Source organism: Zootoca vivipara, chromosome 2, assembly GCF_963506605.1.
Source record: "Zootoca vivipara chromosome 2, rZooViv1.1, whole genome shotgun sequence".
NCBI lineage: Eukaryota > Metazoa > Chordata > Lepidosauria > Squamata > Lacertidae > Zootoca > Zootoca vivipara.
The window spans coordinates 60,282,482-60,300,200 of NC_083277.1; the positions used below are offsets into that span (position 1 = coordinate 60,282,482).

Here is a 17,719-nt window from a genome sequence, read left to right on the forward strand (position 1 = left end):
ATTCACACAACTGCTCATGATTATGTGAATAATGTTTTAACTAGTTTGGCCCTAGCAGGAATCAGTTATCCAAGGTCACAGGAGAGGCATGATCCTGGACTGTCATTGTCCAGAGGCTCTACATACCTAAGAGACTTGCCTAAATCAAAAATTGGTATGCAGGAGTTTTAATTTTAATGTGTAGATACATAAATAGGTACTATAACTATATCTTAACTAGGATGTTTTGGGGATTATGCTGTTTTGTGAGTTAAGCTTGTATTCCTTTTGTTTTGACCCAAGTAAGCTAGCTAAGCATGATAACAGTAATATTCTTGCAGAGGTAGTAACTGTACAATAAGAAGAAACAGTGGTCAGCCCATGAGTATTAGAATCTTAAAACCTGAAATTAACTTTGTCCAAGCACCAAAAGGTTTTATTACAGATATATCAAAGGGCAGAAGGTAAGGAGAAATTGTAACAGGGTAAGATTCACATGCAATACAATTCAAGCTGCAAGAATAATTAGGGATTTGTTATCTGATGACATTAGATGTAGGTTTCTGATATTTGTAAGGACTTAAAATATAAGAAGGTGAGTAGGATAACCTGAGTGTAAGGTTGCATAGCAATGTGGAGCTATTGACTGCAATGTAAATATACTCAGCTTTCCACACAAAAAACATATTTAAACAAAGCTGATATTCAAGTGTGTTGTGTAAATGTTCGTACCTTTGGCCAGTCAACATAAGCAAACAGGTAAGAAAATTTTCAGGCTGCCCTGAACACAGCACTAGAGGAAAGAGTGGCCTTTGCATCTATATTGGAGGAGATTTAGAAAAAAACAAAAAGTCAAGGAACAAAACCCCCATCACATGAGGAGAAGAGCATGGTCATCTTTGTCGGCTCTGCCCCTCACTGCTGTATTCTTGCCAGCCCAGCCCAGCCATCCATAGAATGGAAGAGAATTTTGAAGAGAAGAGGAGAGCCTGTTCTATTTAAGAGGGATCCATATGGAATTTACAACCCTGTGTAATCAAGCTATAAATCACACATCCCCAACACATTGAACATGGCTGAGCCAGATGACAAAGACACAACACAAAGATGGGGCCAGAGAGCACAGGCCTGCTCTCTCCTTCATGTGATGGTAATCTTGTGAAGGCAGAATAACTGTATATAGCTAGGGAATTTTATATAACCAAGGCTCAGATTATGGGATCTACTGGATAGACTTCTCCCCAGAACTATTTTGCAGAGAATAGGGCAATGAGTGTGGATAATACATAATTCTTGCAGAAATTATGCCAGTACAGAGGCTCCAATACAGAGGTTTCAGTGCATGGCATCAGCTGACTAGTTTTAGCCAATTGATTTTGGCTATTATTACAGGAGACAGAACTTTAAGCTAAAAGACTGAAGCATTTCCCTCTATGGCAGTGCCGTCAAAGAAAAAATATTATTTATTCTTAAGGTGGCCCAAGAGAAATCATTAACAGGGGAGCACTAGCTGCATGATCGTATTTCATTTAGAAGGAATTTTTAATGAAAAAAATAATTAAAACAAACCCCATTACTTTCAATAATTAGAGAAAGTGACCTGGATGGAATTTTTAATCTCCAATCCATCTTTGCCGCTACATTATTCACCTACTGTTCTTGCATAATTAAAACGTGGCAGGTAGTTTACACACAAGAGGGAGTAATTGTATTAAAAATAACTCTTCCTAACCAAAGCTCATTTTCACCTATGAAATAAAGCAAGATAATAATACTACAGTTGGCATTTATATAGTGCAAATCAGCATTCTATTTAAGAACATTTAAATATAAATTTCAGCTTTAATACAGAAATTATAGCCTGACAGTGTGCATATTTATTTGGAAGGGAGTCCCACTGAGTTCAGTGAGTCCTAGTTACATGTAACTGGGCAAAGGATTGCAGCTTCCATCGTTTCCTTTTTGCCTTGCTCATCAGGTACTTTTAATTTGAAAGTTTGCTTGCAAACAGTATTCAGGACTTAGGTGATTAATATGTCTATTGTTTTCTTTAATGCCACAAATGCAAATTGGTCTCAGCTTTGCAAACCAGTGCAGAAAGTACAGTACCTCTTTATTTGAACTGCGATATATTTTCCTGGGTGGAATAAAAATGCTTAATCAGTTTCACACCACCAACACAAATGATCCATTGAAGGATATCATCATGTGAAACATTTTAGATCCTATGACTGAAACCCACCATGTCTCATAGGAAGGGGTGGCTGAGCCTCCTCTACCTCACTCTGAAGATTAATTGATTCTTTAAAGCATTTGAGATAAATACCTGAGTAAAATAATAATAATCAAAACTAAAGCCTTAAAATATGCTTAACCTGAACACCCAAAATACCATTTTGTGTTTTTGCAAACCTCACTACATCCACCACTTTCCCTGCCTCCCTGTGAGTTCAGAGTTTCCCAAAGCAGGGGGCAGGAGAGCATTTCTCTTGTGGGAAGCAGGATGAGAAACAGGCAGCTGATGGGCATAGGGAACACCAGCCTCTTATTGACTGTAAATGGCACACTCTACTTGTAGTCAGGCCCATGGCGCTTGGCAGGAAATGGCATGTGAAGCATGCCATTTGCAGCCAAAGAGACATATTCTACTATTTTTCTGCCATCTGTTGCCTGCTTCCTCAAGATGGGACTTCCTTCTCTCCTGGGAAAGGAAGTGCTGATGGAGAGCTGTAGAGATGGGGATGCAAATCCTATTTTGTGTAGGACCCTACTTGAAGGTTTTTGAACCTGTTTCATATATGGTCAGAATAGTCAAGCAAGGAGAGTACTTCAAATTCTAAGCCCCGCCCCCATCTCATCTCGCTTTTCAGGCTGAGGGACCCGGCGCTTGTCCATAGACAGCTTTCCAGGTCATGTGGCCATCATGACTAAACCGCTTCTGGCACAACAGGAGATTGTGACGAGTGCCTGAGCGCCTGGAAACACAGTTAACTTTCCCGTCGCAGCGGTACATATTTATCTACTTGAACTGGTATGCTTTTGAACTGCTAGGCTGGCAGACGCTATAACAGAGCAATGGGAGCTCACCACTGTCATGCAGATTTGAACCGCTGATCTTCTGATCAGCAAGCACAAGAGGCTCAGGGATTTAGACCACAGCGCCACGCGCGTCCCTCGGTATATCACATAGGCACCAGTCTATAAAATATAAAGCTTTATAATAAGCAACTAGCTTAAAGGCAGGGGGGCACCTCAGATGCAGAATGATAAGAGCCACACCAAAATTATTAATTTAATAACATTGTTTTATAAGCTAGGAAGCCTAACCCCACCCCAGATGTCTCCATCTCAGCACCAAACTCCATAAGTTGTTACCCTCCATCCGGAGAGCATCTACTGCGTGTTAAGATCCTGGAGACAGTCTCAAAGTTCAAGCCTTCTATCAGGCTAAATGCAGTTACTGCAGAAAAGGGAAATACTGGCAGTGGGTCAGATACAGACTAAATAATGCCCTTGAATACCTGCATAAAGGTAAAGGTACCCCTGACCGTTAGGTCCAGTCGCGAACAACTCTGGGGTTGCGTGCTCATATCGCTCTATAGGCCAAGGGAGCTGCTGTTTGTCCGCAGACAGCTTCCAGGTCATGTGGCCAGCATGACAAAGCCACTTCTGGTGAACCAGAGCAGCACACAGAAATGCCATTTACCTTCCTGCTGGAGCAGTACCTATTTATCTACTTGCACTTATAATAATAATAATTATAAATTTTTATTTATACCCCGCCCTCCCCAGTCAAAAACCGGGCTCCGGGCGGCTCACACCAACAGAATTACAATAAAACATAAAAACAATTAATTAAAATACAGATTAAAATACAGTATTAAAATTTTAAGTGCAGCCTCATTTCAAGTAGTCCATAAATCCAAGCCATGAGGGATTTGACATGCTTTTGAACTGCTAGGTTGGCAGGAGCTGGGACCGAACAATGGGAGCTCACCCCGTCGCGGGGATTCGAAATGCCGACCTTCTGATCAGCAAGCCCTAGGCTCTGTGGTTTAGACCACAGTGCTACCAGCATCCCTGCATATAAAAGTCATTAATGGGTGGAAAGCCATTCCCAAAGCAGGTAAAACTGAATAGTCCTACATGTTTTTAAAGTGCAGGCATTTCTCTTTCATCCCTGAGGCTACCCCAGAAAGCTTGAATGAGTTCAGCACCACAGGACAGTGGTGCCACTCATTAAAATACAATGAGTGCTCATTATACCCAATAAGTGCTCATTGTATTTTAATGAGCACAACAAACATTCTGCTGGAAAAAGCTCAAGGGTGTAATAAGTGCTGATAAACAGGCATAAGGAAAAGAGGGAAGGGGAAGCCTTGAAAAAAAGTTTTATTTCCTATAGTAGATGATTCTTCCCTTGTTGCGGTAAGTGACTTCAACTTTACATGTTGATCATTCCTGTCAAAGTATGTATATGTATATATAGTTGAAATCCAGCAGTAAATATGGAAGATTTTTCTTCTGAACTCTCTGCTGATGGCTTTCTCCTTAGTTATTGAGTAAGTGAGCCTTAGAATAATTCAATGCATGGCTCACCATAGGTCTCAGGCATGGTGCAGCTTTCAACCTATCAGAAGAGTTGAAATGGACCACAACAAAGTGCTACAATATTGCATCAGTGATGTCATGGACACCATCGAATAGATGCCTGTGCCATTCCACATGCCACTGTCTCTGGCAACTGACATAGCAGCAGGGTTATGAGGAAGGGAAAAAAATACCCCCATCACAAAATACTGGAGACGAAACACTAGGGAAAATGAAACATCTTTGTACCAGAAGTGCAGAAACAAGTATCTGAGACCTGCACAACAGTATAATGATTATACAAAACTAAAACCATCTGGTAAGGCCTGAAGAATCTGGCTTAAAAGCTTGTGAACATATGGCATACTGTTTGGAGTATTGTTACATATTAGCCCAAAAAATAATAATTCAGAAGAAGTCACCACAGCATCTTGCGGGTTCCTGCACAACTTTATACAGTACGATCACTCTGTATTGCAGGAGCTTACTGTGGGTTTATCTCTTCAGTGAGGATGAAGTGCAATTCATCATTTTAAACAATATCCCACTGGTTTCCACAACAAGATAGGTGACCTGATCTGCCCTTCAATAGAAAGAAGGGAAGTGAAAGGAAAGGGAGCAGACGCACTATAATACGAGAGTCTTCTACAAAGAAACAAAAAACCCAACACTGTTACTTCTCATAAACCAGCCAATGAAAACCACCTTTACAGATTTGTGATAGGAATGTATTCTCTTCTTTCTGAAGAAGTTTCATGCTCTTAAACAACGAACCGATTTTATTGTATGATTCTCTGGGGAATAGTGTGTAGAGTAGATTTTATTTAAAGCTGAATGACATCACACTCCATTCTCTTCCACTGCATACAGCAGTATATTTCCTTTTAAGAACAAAAGTAAAACTTGTTTCATGCACCTTTCAGGTCCTGTTTGCCCGGGAAAACCAATATGAACCTGCATAGGAAGGAAAGTTATTTATACAAAGTTTCTTATCTGCAATAAGCCTTGGCTTATGGACAGATTTTAAGATTGTTTCTATATGGTCAGAGGAAGATAGATAACAGTAACTTTCCCTATGCTGGCAACTAGGATTTGTAGTTTTTGAAGAAGTAATATGCAGATCTTTGGAAACTGAAACAACTATGCTTTCTACATTTTCCTCCAGCTTTAGATTATTCTGATATGGTGGACTCATGTGTGTACTTGGGACCCCAAAACGTTATAGCACTGCAGCTGTTATGTGCTAACATTAAAGCAAAATATACTTCAAATGTAGCATCCTCTACTTACAATTGTGAAGTTCATAACCTTGAGAATCCAGATGGTCATAGCAAGGTTCACCAGAATTAAAATCATTAGGAGTAGCACAAAGAAATAGAGGCACCTCTTGCGCCAGCCATAAATGCCCACTTTGTATACATGGGGTCCTTCTGAGCTTTGCATGGTGCTTCTATGTGCGTACTGTTCCTGAGGCATCTGGAAAAAACCACAACCAAACAAAAAGGTATAAGTTAAGCTGCAGGATAAACACAGACAATTAGAAGACAATGCTCATACGTAAAGGATTTTGCAAATACCTGCTGGATAAAATGTCTCCCTCTAGTTTGTTGTTATATTATCCCTCAGTTTATTTTATATACAGTTAATTATAATGCAGGTATATTATATACTTTTCAAATCACAGAGAAATTTCCCATTAAAAAAACTCATCTGAAATGTATTTCTTAGCAGCTCCAGGTTTTTGCAAGGCGGGCACTCTAGGGCTCCTCAAAATCCTAAGGGGAAAATTTTGCATGCATTTTGCAAAAAGGAGTTGAGTTCAGCACTTTGTTTTGAGGATGCAATATTACTTCTCTGAGGCTTTAATTCACAAAAAAATCATATCAAATAAAATTATTCCTGGCACAGAGGAATGGTACTTGGGATTCTTTCCCTGAAGCAATCTTAGTATGCAATGTTTCTCTAGCCACTCATGCACACTGAAGGCAGATATCTCATAATTTTGGTTCTTAAATGAGAGTGTATACACATTAAAACACAGCTAGGTTATTCTTTTTCTCAATTTGGACTGAAGCTGATTCGAAAAAAGTGCATCAAAATACAGCATTTCATAAGGAATGACAGGATAGATATCGATTGTATAGCTACAATGTTAGGTGTATACTGTTTCCCAAATCATTGGTAGGAGAGAACTAGGTGCAGAGTAAATGGGAAGGTGTATACAGCTCAAATTGTGCAACTGCTCTTACTTCAGCCATATTCTCTCAATCTATCTCAGAACAGGAATAATAATATTGACCTCCTCCTTGCAGTATTACCAAGACACTGTATGAAGCCACTTGGTTACACCAAATTCTAATTCTAATTGTGATTTTTAATAGTAGTATTGTAGGGCTGCCATACATCCAGATTTTCCCAGGCATTACCTGGATTTCAAAGGCAGAAGTGATGTCCAGGGGGAATTCCCAAAAGGTGGTACTTTGTCCTAGATCTTAGGCAAGTCAATTGAAAAATTGCTTCTTCTTTTTTTGGCTCAACAACTTTCAAGTTTCCTCCAAAAAAAACACCTCAACAATTGGGGGGGGGGGGTTCCTTAAAGCTCAAGAACTTTTGAGGTTGTCCTGGTTTGATTACACAGGCACAACTCATTGAGTTTACCCTGGCTTGAAGGCTGCAAACAGATCTTCACACATGCAATAATAAATGCTGTGTGGACCATGTTTTGCTTTCTTCCCTACCTATCCTTTGAGATCAGCATCATAGCTGGTCTAAGACATGGGTTCTAAGATAGCAGCAAAGACCTACATAATGATGAAATACCGGGCAAAACCAGTTCTGTTTGAATAGCTATGTATTTCAAGTGACATCTACTCATACTGATTTAATATTATTTCCACTTATCAGGGAATATTGGGAACGAGCCAACTATGGATTTCTAATAGGATTCTCAGTACTTTATCGAGTACAATTATTATAATCCTTTGGTGAAAGCCAGGACAGTGAAAATAGTATAAAACCTATATAATGTGTTACATAATACTTTCAGAGTCTGAAAGAGAACACTATCACTTGCATATCATAGTAGTTCACTTGAATCTATATGAATGTTAAACTGCCTGCTTGTTTACTATCACTGCTTAATACTTTTTTAAATAGCAGATAGGAATGTTTGCTGAACAAAACAAGTGCTGCACAAAACCCTTCTGATTAGTTTACAACAATTCTACACAACCTCTCCTTCAACAGCCACCTCTTATAGAAATAGGTAAGAAGGATGAAACTAAAGTGCTTAAAATCCCTGCATGATGACTTATTTGAAGTATGCTTTGCAATTAGATGGTGTAATGCTAGATAAGAAGCCTAAAGCACTGGGAAATGTTGATTTCTTGATCTGGTTATCTTTGCGTAATCTGGCTCCACTACAAATGGGGGGGGGAAGCTTGTGCATATTATATATATTATACCACGGGTTGTATCCATGCAGAAGGAATTCCCTGCTCTCTTCTCCCAACTGCAGCCCCTAAGCCTTCCAAAACATTATCTCCTGAGCATAAAGGAATTCTCAGGAAATGCTTTGGATGTGGCAAAGTGGGGGGCTGCAACGGGAGAGGAAATGGTGGGCAATCAGAGAAAAACATCATTGCTTCTTTCACACATTTTGTATGGAACAGCCAAGTAACATTTTTGTCTCTTTCCATGCACTTGACACTTGCACTCCTTTTGACCATGTAATATGTGGAAGGGACAGATTCCATTCATCAGTGGACAAGATGGTTGCTAGAATTTTCCCATTTCTATCACTTGAGGCGCTGCAGAAGGGAGTGAGGAGCACAAAAATCAATCAATCCACCCACCAACCAATCATATATGGTAGTAGACCACCAATTGACCGCCACTGCACTAAGAAATGGATTTTACCTTCTCAGAAGTCCTTATTTCCTAGCAATTATCTAGATTACTACCCTTAAGTGTATCTTTAAAGCATTTCAAATATTCAAATGTACGCACATTTAAACTGGTATTTTTTACGTAAGAAATGTCAGGCAAATTAATAATCTTAAAATTAGCTGAGTAAACAAGAATTTGGTCTTTACTTTTCCAGAGTGGGCTCATCTCATGTTGTTTCCCTTTCTGAGAGTCAAATGCAAGAGGGTTTTGCCTGTCATTCTCTGGACTGAATGTTTTCAACAGTTCGTTTTAGGGGGGTCATGCAATATTCAGCACAGACTTGAGTCAACCTTGAGCAAGTTGAGTTGTCAAGGTTTGTTAAACACTGGTGCTCAAAGGTCATCTCCAAGAAATAATAGAATTAAGGTGCAATTTGCCTCAATGCCTAAAGCACTCCCCATATAGGTTACAGCCACAATCCTTAAAACAAGCCCATGTGATCTTTATCTATGAGACCCATATTACTATGCCCAGTGGAAGGCTAAAACTTACCTAAGGCCATCAAGTGAGCTCCTGGGTGAGTGCATTTCACCCACTTTGCTGCCTGTTAGATACACGCTGATATGGTTCCCTGAGTTGATAGAACATGCTGAATGCCAGGAAATAATGAATTCATCCCATTGCAATAGTGTGATGGGAGCAAAGTTATCAGAGCAACATCTCAAAAGTAAAGGGTACATTAGAGCTGTGACATCTGAAACAAATGACATCCATTCTGTTCTCTGGAAGGGTGATGTGTGGAAATAAGGGCAGTCATTAATTTTCATGGGGCTGTGATACATAGAAGGAGGGGCAGCCCTTTCAGCTGAGTGGAAGGAATATCTACTCTACAACACCCAGTGGAGATCTATAATACCTCAACTTTCCTCAACCAAATCAAAACCACATATATGGAACTCGTTCAGTGTTGTTTTACCAGACTTCTACAGCTGAGCAGGCCCTTGTTGCTATGCTATGTAACACCCACACCCAACCCGCTGTTTAGCAGAAGAGGGAAGTGATAAGTAAAGGTACTTCAACCATAAAACTTAGAGAATAAAGTTGTCTTCAAATGGTGGCTAAAGGTTAACCGAGCAGTTGTCATACAGTTGTCACTGGGGAAGGTACCCCACAACTGGGGTACCATCACAGATAAGGCCCTCTCATTCCCAGCCACCTAATCTCCAAAAGCAGAGGTGATCTGCAATTGGTTCTCTAACAATAATTGCTAAAAGTCATATTTATAGGTCACCCTTTAGATACTTCTCCTAATCTATATAGAATTTTGTTGGTCAAAACCAGGACATTTGATTCAGATATAAAACAAACTGTAAACAAGCGAAGATTTTTTTTCCAATACTGGGGAGACATAACCTAATCAGAAGTGTCAGTCATTAATTTGGTGGCTATACAGTCGTACTTGGTTGTCAAACTTAATCCATTCCAGAAGTCCGTTTGACTCCTGCAGCTGCAACCATTTGAAAACACTCACTTCCAGGTTTGTGGCGATCAGGAGCCAAAATGTCTGAGTACAAAGATGTTTGAGAACCATTAACCCCCAACAGATCTTGCTTCACCATTTGGTTTCTGGAGAAGACCCAAAGTTCAGCACAGAGCAAACAAGTCTCCATTTCTCCAGCTTCTAGCTTGCTTCCAGTTCACCCACACAACTCTGGCTATTGTTCTCCTGCCTACCAGCTAGGTGATGAAAGGCCCATCCATTTATTTCTATGGTCACCTATTTGGACTAGCTAAGCAAAGTCATGACCTTAACAAACAAACTGGTTTGGCTGGTTACCTCTTATAGGTTCCCACTTGCCAACAGAATCACAGATTTGGAAGGGGCACAGGATAGCATTCAGACAGAGTCCCCCTCCAAAAGAATTCGAAACAATGCATTAGCAACTAGTACACAAAAGCTGGAAGTGGCTAGCTTCTTCAGCATGACTGAGCGATTGGGGGGAAAAGCCGTTTGGGGACTGGAAACTTGCTAGCTATGACTTCACCATCTCATTTCAACAGCTTGGGGTGGTGAGGAGCACTATAGTAAGACCCAAAGGATTATGGAATATTTTCTTCCGGCTCCCTTTACTGGCACTAAACTCTCAGCTGCATCATGGGACATAACCCTTGTGGCCTGTGCATAATCTCAGAAGCTTCAGCAATTATATCCTGGTTCTCAATAGATGAAGCACCAGCTGGAGAGTGTGGTTCTTGCACTCTTTTTGCCTCACTAGCGTTCTTTGATGAAGGTAAGGAGAAAAATACACAAGGGCTATGTTACAAGATTTTCTTTGATTTCAGAGCATAAATATAACTCCTGTACAATACACAATAACTTTCTTTTTGAACTAAACAATTGCTTTTCCAGTTCTCATATGCAAATAGTAAAATCACAACCAACCAGTCCTAATTTCAAACTATTTCAGTTCTAAACAATCTGTGTGTATCCAGGATAATATTTCCTTATCTCCTCCCACTCTCAATTCTAATCCAAAGTACAGAAGAAAATGCTATGCCCAATTTAGGCAAATAATCTGCAACACACACAAGTTATATTGGCACAGAGCAAACAAGAACGAAAGCAACTCTGCCCTAAACAAGATAAAATAAAACTGCAAGGAGCACAGGAAAATTGATTTAGTGGTCTAATTCAAATATATAAGGACATGGGCAAAGATCTACACTGATGGCACACACCATGCACGTTTTAACTGGTGCATATTTTTCTTGTCATCCCCTGGCCCCATTTCTAAAGGATAAGGAATAGTGGTGGTTATTGCATTGAGGAGCGTTATAGACAAGAGGCCTAAAGAGCATTGCTAGACAGGAAAAAAATGGAAGGTATTACTGTTATCCATAACCTCTTCAAAGTAGAACGGGGAAAATGTTAAGAGTTTACATCTTGACATATTTCTCAAACAGTTCAACTTCTCAAAAGGAATCTAAGCATCCAGAGACTGTGTAACTTTGAAAATTGAAGTGTTTTTCTTGGCCAAAGTCCCCCCAAAAGATTATCTCCTCCCACAGCTTACATGGAGGCTGTCCTCTGCATCACAACATGCTTGCATGCTAGGTTAGTCAGGATATGTGACAGGGCACAAAGTCCACATATGCACTGGATTACTGGATTACTGCTCTCTGGGATGGGGGTGAATTGGATTGTTCTACCGTTCCCATGAACTGTTTCTTTCCCACTCTTTTGCAGAATACCATGAATGTATACAGCAGCGCAAACTCTGCAAGACGGAAAAATACAACACACAAGCAGCAAATATAATCCACCCATATCCATGAAAACACTCAGCAATTCACAGTTTAAACAATCTGCATCAAATAAATCCTCCCTTCATTTCCTGAAAACCATTACCCCTTGCAAGAGTTAACCTTGGGCAGAAAACTCCATATTGGGATGGGTTTGTGGCTTAGAGAAATCATTGTTGGCATCCAGAGGATGGCATCCAGAATGGCTGAATACAATTGGAGTTGCAGTCACAGTCAGCATGGCACCAAGCTTCCTCCAATGCAAGGCACCACTGGTCTAAAGAGTTCCAGGCTGACATAAACACCTGCACAATTATACTTAGCATTTGAGCCACCTTAGAACATCCTGCTACCTGTACTGCATTGTTTGGGCCTGAGATTGTTTTTAAAATGTTCTACTGGGAAACACTCAATTCTAGATTTTCTGCTAGTGACCCGCTTGGTCCTTCTTTCGCTTTCATCTCTGTCCAGGCGTGCTTGGTGCAGCTTTCTATTTATTTTCATAAAGTTTGTACACTGCTTGATTGTAAAAACAAACAAACAAAAAACCTCAAAGAGGTTTAAGAAAAGATAAAATAATAAAAAATGAAGAACAATTTAAAACCCTACTTCAAAACACACAAAAGTTAAAATATTAAAACAGATTAAAACTACCTCAACTTTCTAAGCATCTGGGTAAAAAAAAAAGGTAAAGGACCCCTGGCAGTTAGGTCCAGTCGCAAACGACTCTGGGGTTGCGGCGCTCATCTCACTTTACTATCCGAGGGAGCCAACGTTTGTCCACAGTTTTTCCGGGTCATGTGGCCAGCATGACTAAGCCGCTTCTGGCAAAACCAGAGCAGCGCACGGAAACGCCGTTTACCTTCCCGCCGAAGCGGTACCTATTTATCTACTTGCACTTTGACGTGCTTTCTAACTGCTAGGTTGGCAGGAGCTGGGACCGAGCAATGGGAGCTCACCCCGTCGTAGGGATTCGAACCGCTGACCTTCTGATCGGCAAGCCCTAGGCTCTGTGGTTTACACCACAGCGCCACCTGCAATCTGTCAAGCATCTGGGTAGACTTGTCTAAACAAGAATGTTTCTAGCAGGTGCTGACAAATGCTTTTGTTACCTGACTTGGCTTCTGCCAACCTAGTCAGCCTATGCCCATTTTTTAATGTACATTTTAGTCTTATTTTACAGACACCTACCTTCACCTCATGACTAAACCCACTAAGTTTACCCAGCTGCCAACCTTGATTTTTATCCAGACAGATTATTACCTCCTTTTCCAGTTTCCTGACAGCAACTTAAGTATTCTTCTCTATTGCTCTAACTCAGGCATCCCTCCAGATGTTTTGGACTACAATTCCCATCATCCCTGACCACTGGTCCTGTTAGCTAGGGATCATGGGAGTTGTAGGCCAAAACATCTGGAGGGCCGCAGTTTGGGGATGCCTGCTCTAACTCATGTAGGTAGTAAAATCTTTATCATTCTATCTCAGTCTGTTTTGTACTTGATCCTCCATGGAACCTCTACCCTGGCTCTGTACTGGGCTATCATTTTGTGCATTCATCATGATGGAGAGTATTAATATCTACACGGGGTACAGAGAGAAGCAGCAGGCTTCAGTTTGTATCCCCTGACCCTACTGCTAAAGCAACACATTTGGATTTTCTCTCCAGTGCATAGTTCAGTTAATTCGCTTTTTAATTTTTAATGTCCTTCCATTTAAAAGAACAAGAAACACCCAGGACAAGGTGAGGGGAAATCTTTCACACATCCAAACAAAATCAGCTTTTGTGTATTAGTCTGGCTGAGGTAAGGCAGATAGAAAAGGGATGAAAAGCTGTCTGACGATACAAGGACCCAAGTACTTCTGACTTTTTCATGCATCAACAAGCCTGCTGTTCAGTTACTTTCAAACTACGCACAAACATGCCAGGTAAGGTTCATTGGTCACTGCTGAGGAAAGGCACTGTACATGAAAACAAACGGCAATAAGACATACATTTGGTAGTCTCTCTCCTTCCTTAAAAGTTTCACGATTTATTTGAAAAAGAAACTTCATCAGGAAAGAAGTGGCAAGTGGAACAGAAGTATGTTACTTTAAAAAACAACACTTATCCTTCAAGATACTCACAGAAAAACTGCATATCGCGATGTGTTTCCTAGCATTTTACTCCAGTTTGGGCAAAATGCAGAGAAATAAACACAATAACTACCGTATAACACCAAGGCAATGTCCTTATGTCTTACAAATGTGTACACCAAGCTATTTAGTCAAGCCTGCTTCGAAACTACTCCACAATAGCCTATATACGCATACATTACATTTGCATTTACTACAATTATGACACACTGTATATTAAACCATGCTATGGAACTTCATCAAGTTTGTAGTTATTCAGCCTTAAGAGATATTTTACAAGTGGCATTTCCACAAGGGGAGGAATAAGTTGGCAAATGTGTATGCCTGTATAAGGAAGAGAAGAAAAAACACCAAAGCAGTTCTCTCTGTAAGATCAGAACTTAAGAAAAAAGTTAGAAGGGCGGCAAACCCTAATTATTATTATTATTTTGCTGTTGTTTTGCAAACAGCCTGGTGGATTTCCAACTTCTCCTCCTTCCCTTTAATCAATGAACTGAGTACAAATAGTCCCTTCTACATCAGAACAAAGGAACAGAAATGCCAAACCGGGAGAAAGAACAATAGCTTCTTACCTCTCTCTTTCAGAAGTCAGAGGAAACTGCTAGATCCAGGGAGTCTAGCAGGGGTGTGGGGGAAAGATGCAGCGTTGCCTTCAGAGCTGTACGGGGCCTACCCTGCGTTTAGAAGCTGTCCCTGTCAGATTTTCCAACAGCAGAACTGTGGCCAAGTCCCTGCCCATGCCTGAAGAATTTCCTGAACAGCATTCCCGTTCTTTTTCTAACTGCTTTGAAACCACACTCTGTCTTTTACTTCAATAAGGCTTTGTCAGGCCAAGTTACAGCTACTGGTCTGGCTCCAGATATCAATTGAAAACACATGTGTTTTGCATTAAAGAGCCCCCTTCCCCACATACAATCACTCCTCCGCAATAAGCGCTGGAGCTCAAAATGTTTCGCATTTGGAACTATAATGCAAATCATTTCTGCAGCAACTGTGGACACTGGTAATATTTTGGCTTCGACAAAGGGAGTTTTATTGCCTTTGCCGCTTGTGTATCAAAGATCCCAAGATAAAATTAAGAAAACTTTCTCAAACTCACGAAACCTAGTAAGGAAAGGAATTCAGATTTCTATTCCTTGCCAGCCTCCCTTTACCTATGCCGCTGTCTCATTTTAATTTCAGTTGCGAAAAGGGAAAGCGTATTTTTAGAATCTCTAGGCTCTGCTCAGCACATTGCTGCTGTATTCTAATATTGACATGCACGGCTGTAAGCTGCAGATGCTAAAAATACTACAATTATGTCTGAGCTCTCTCACTCTTTTTTACCCTGACAATCCCTCACAAAATATATATTTTTTCCTACAGTGTGTGTGTGTGTGTGTGTGTGCGTGTGTGTGGAGAGAGAGAGAGAGAGAGAGAGAGAGAGAGAGAGAGAGAGAGAGATTGTCCCGTTTGTCAGAATGAGTCCCAGTTCTTGATACTTTTCATTTCCAGATGATACCATGGATTAAGATGCCAAATAGCTTTCGCTGCTTAAGATGTCATGAAATTGACATGTGTTTGTGCAGGGGGATAACAAGTAACAATCAAACCAACAGAAACAGATCTGTCTGCCCCCTTCATACCTCCTCTACAATCAATTAAGTGCCACCAATTTGGGGGGCAGGGGAGGGGAGGGAGGGAGGGAGGGAAGGAGGGAGAAGTAGCAGAGTTGTCAAGGTAACCATACAGAAAGGAAATCCTTTACAGGAAATAGTGTTGTTGGGTTTTGTTTTTTGGTTTGTTTGTTTTTTAAGGTCATTTTTATTTTGGTTAATCCATTTTCTTCTTATTCCTAAATATGTCCTTTCACACTTCCCCAAAAGAGTTATTAGAGAATGTTAAATTGAATTTGCCCCTATAGCTTCATGAGCTCTTGAACAGCAAGTTGTTCTTCTTAAGAGCATGCATGCCACGTATGAGTGTGTAGCCTACTATTTTGGTTCAATGGGCTCGTACAAAACATCTCCGTGTACCTTGTGATTACAGGAAGCTGGAGAGTAAAGTCCCCCTTAAACTAGAGGTGGGAGGTCAATTCTCTTCAACTTTAGTTTATTTTGCACTCTTTAATATTAAAGCAGCTCAACTTCTTTTTCTACCATTTGATTTTTCTTTTAAAAAGTCTACCCTTCTACTTCTGCCTGTCACTGTCATATATTGTTCCATGTCTTCATTAGTTTATATGATTGTGCATAGTGTGGAGAAACACTGGCGGAGCTTCATGCTCTGGCACCGGGGGCGGGGCTGGCGCACACCACCCAGAGGGGCGTGGCACACATTCTGGGGGTGTGACGCGCCACCCGGAGGGGCGTGGTGCGCATTCTGGGGTGTGTGGCGCGCCGCCCGGAGGGGCAGGGGGCGCATTCTGGGGGCAGGGTGGGCAGCCGCCATGGCGCCCTCGGGATCGCGCTGACCCTATCGCCTCTCCCTTCCTACACCCCTGTGGAGAAAATGGATAGGGAGTTTTTCTCCATCTCTCATAATAAACCAAAAATCATCCAACAAAGCTGAATTTTAAAAGATTCAGGACACAACTTCTTCACAGAACGCATAAACTATAGTTAAGGCTTCCACTAACATGAAAAGGGTTTAAATGGATTTGGCAAACTCAAGCAGACAGAGTGCTCTTGAGCTTATGCCCCCATAGGCTTATGGTTGGCCACTTCCAGAGCAAAATGCAGGATTAGATGGGTCTGAAACAAAGCCCTTCTTACATTTTCATGAATTTCCAGAATTTCAGACTTCCAGCTGTATCTGGAGACACGAGGGACTAAACCCTAAACCTTTTGAAAGCTACATATATGGTCTACCTCTGGGCTATGGCTCCTCCCCAGTCTTTTATCCTTTTCTTCCTTGACTTATAATTTCCTGCTCTCTTTTTGATCCCTTCTTTTGCTTATATGTGCTTCAATCATTACTAACTGCATTTCCTAGTGTCGGGTCTGATGGCCTGCACTCCATCCAGCCTGATTCTTCTCAATCCAGTCATTCCATTGTACACTGTTACTTTCTTCTCTTCTATTTTCTCCTCTTGCCGTCTTCCCATATTCAGATACTGTTTTAATTCTAACCTTCTAAGTATCATGTGATTGCAAGGGAGAATATGAATTTAACCATCAGTGCTAAAAGCGATTCATCCACCACACCCAAAATTCAGTGCAGACACTGCTTATCCTGTCACCCTATTTAAACTGAATCTTTGTACAAGAGCCAAGCTAGTAACATAAAATGAAACCAAATCAAACATGTTATGTACGAGGAGAGCAAGATAGAATGATGAAATGCAGCCAGATATATTTTCAGTTGCAGGAACACACACAGTTGTGTGTGTGTGTGTGAGTGTGTGTGTGAAGCATGGAATGGACAGTTACGGTACATTATCTCTGCAGTAGGATGCATCTACATGGAGAGTCTCCTTACTACAGAAATAAATTGGCTTGCCAAGTACATCCTTCTGAGCATGAAGAGTATTTCAATGCCAATGTCAATGTGAAGGATCTCATGTTTGAATGCTTCCCCATGTAGAGAACACACTGCACATATTTGCTGGTGGACTAGTCATCTGAATAATCCAAAAGGGGCCAATAAATATTTTCAAAGTGTTTGCAATGAGAAAAAAAAGCAAGCACAGATGGGGGGTGGGGAATCTAAAAGAATGGCTGGGTGAACTGAGTCGTAGGAAGGCTACCAACTTGTCTAACATGCAGAAGCAGAAGAGGAAACAGAAGGTGCCCTTCAGAAAACCAAGGATATTGCAGTGCAGTAAAAGCAACTGAGAAGAAACTTA

General features: G+C 40.8%; 1 protein-coding gene across 4 annotated transcripts in view; it reads right to left on the reverse strand.

Annotated features, from left to right (window-relative positions):
• SGCD (sarcoglycan delta) overlaps window positions 1-17,719 on the reverse strand; it is a 401,606-nt gene that overhangs the window by 185,901 nt on the left and 197,986 nt on the right. For 3 of the 4 annotated variants that reach the window (XM_035105743.2, XM_035105742.2, XM_035105746.2), the window contains one exon: window positions 5,860-6,045. In XM_035105743.2, the coding sequence (XP_034961634.1) occupies window positions 5,860-6,045 (186 nt within the window). Of the gene's footprint in view, window positions 1-5,859; window positions 6,046-14,465; window positions 15,055-17,719 lie in introns of those variants that run through there. The other variant, XM_035105741.2, reaches the window with a different exon arrangement.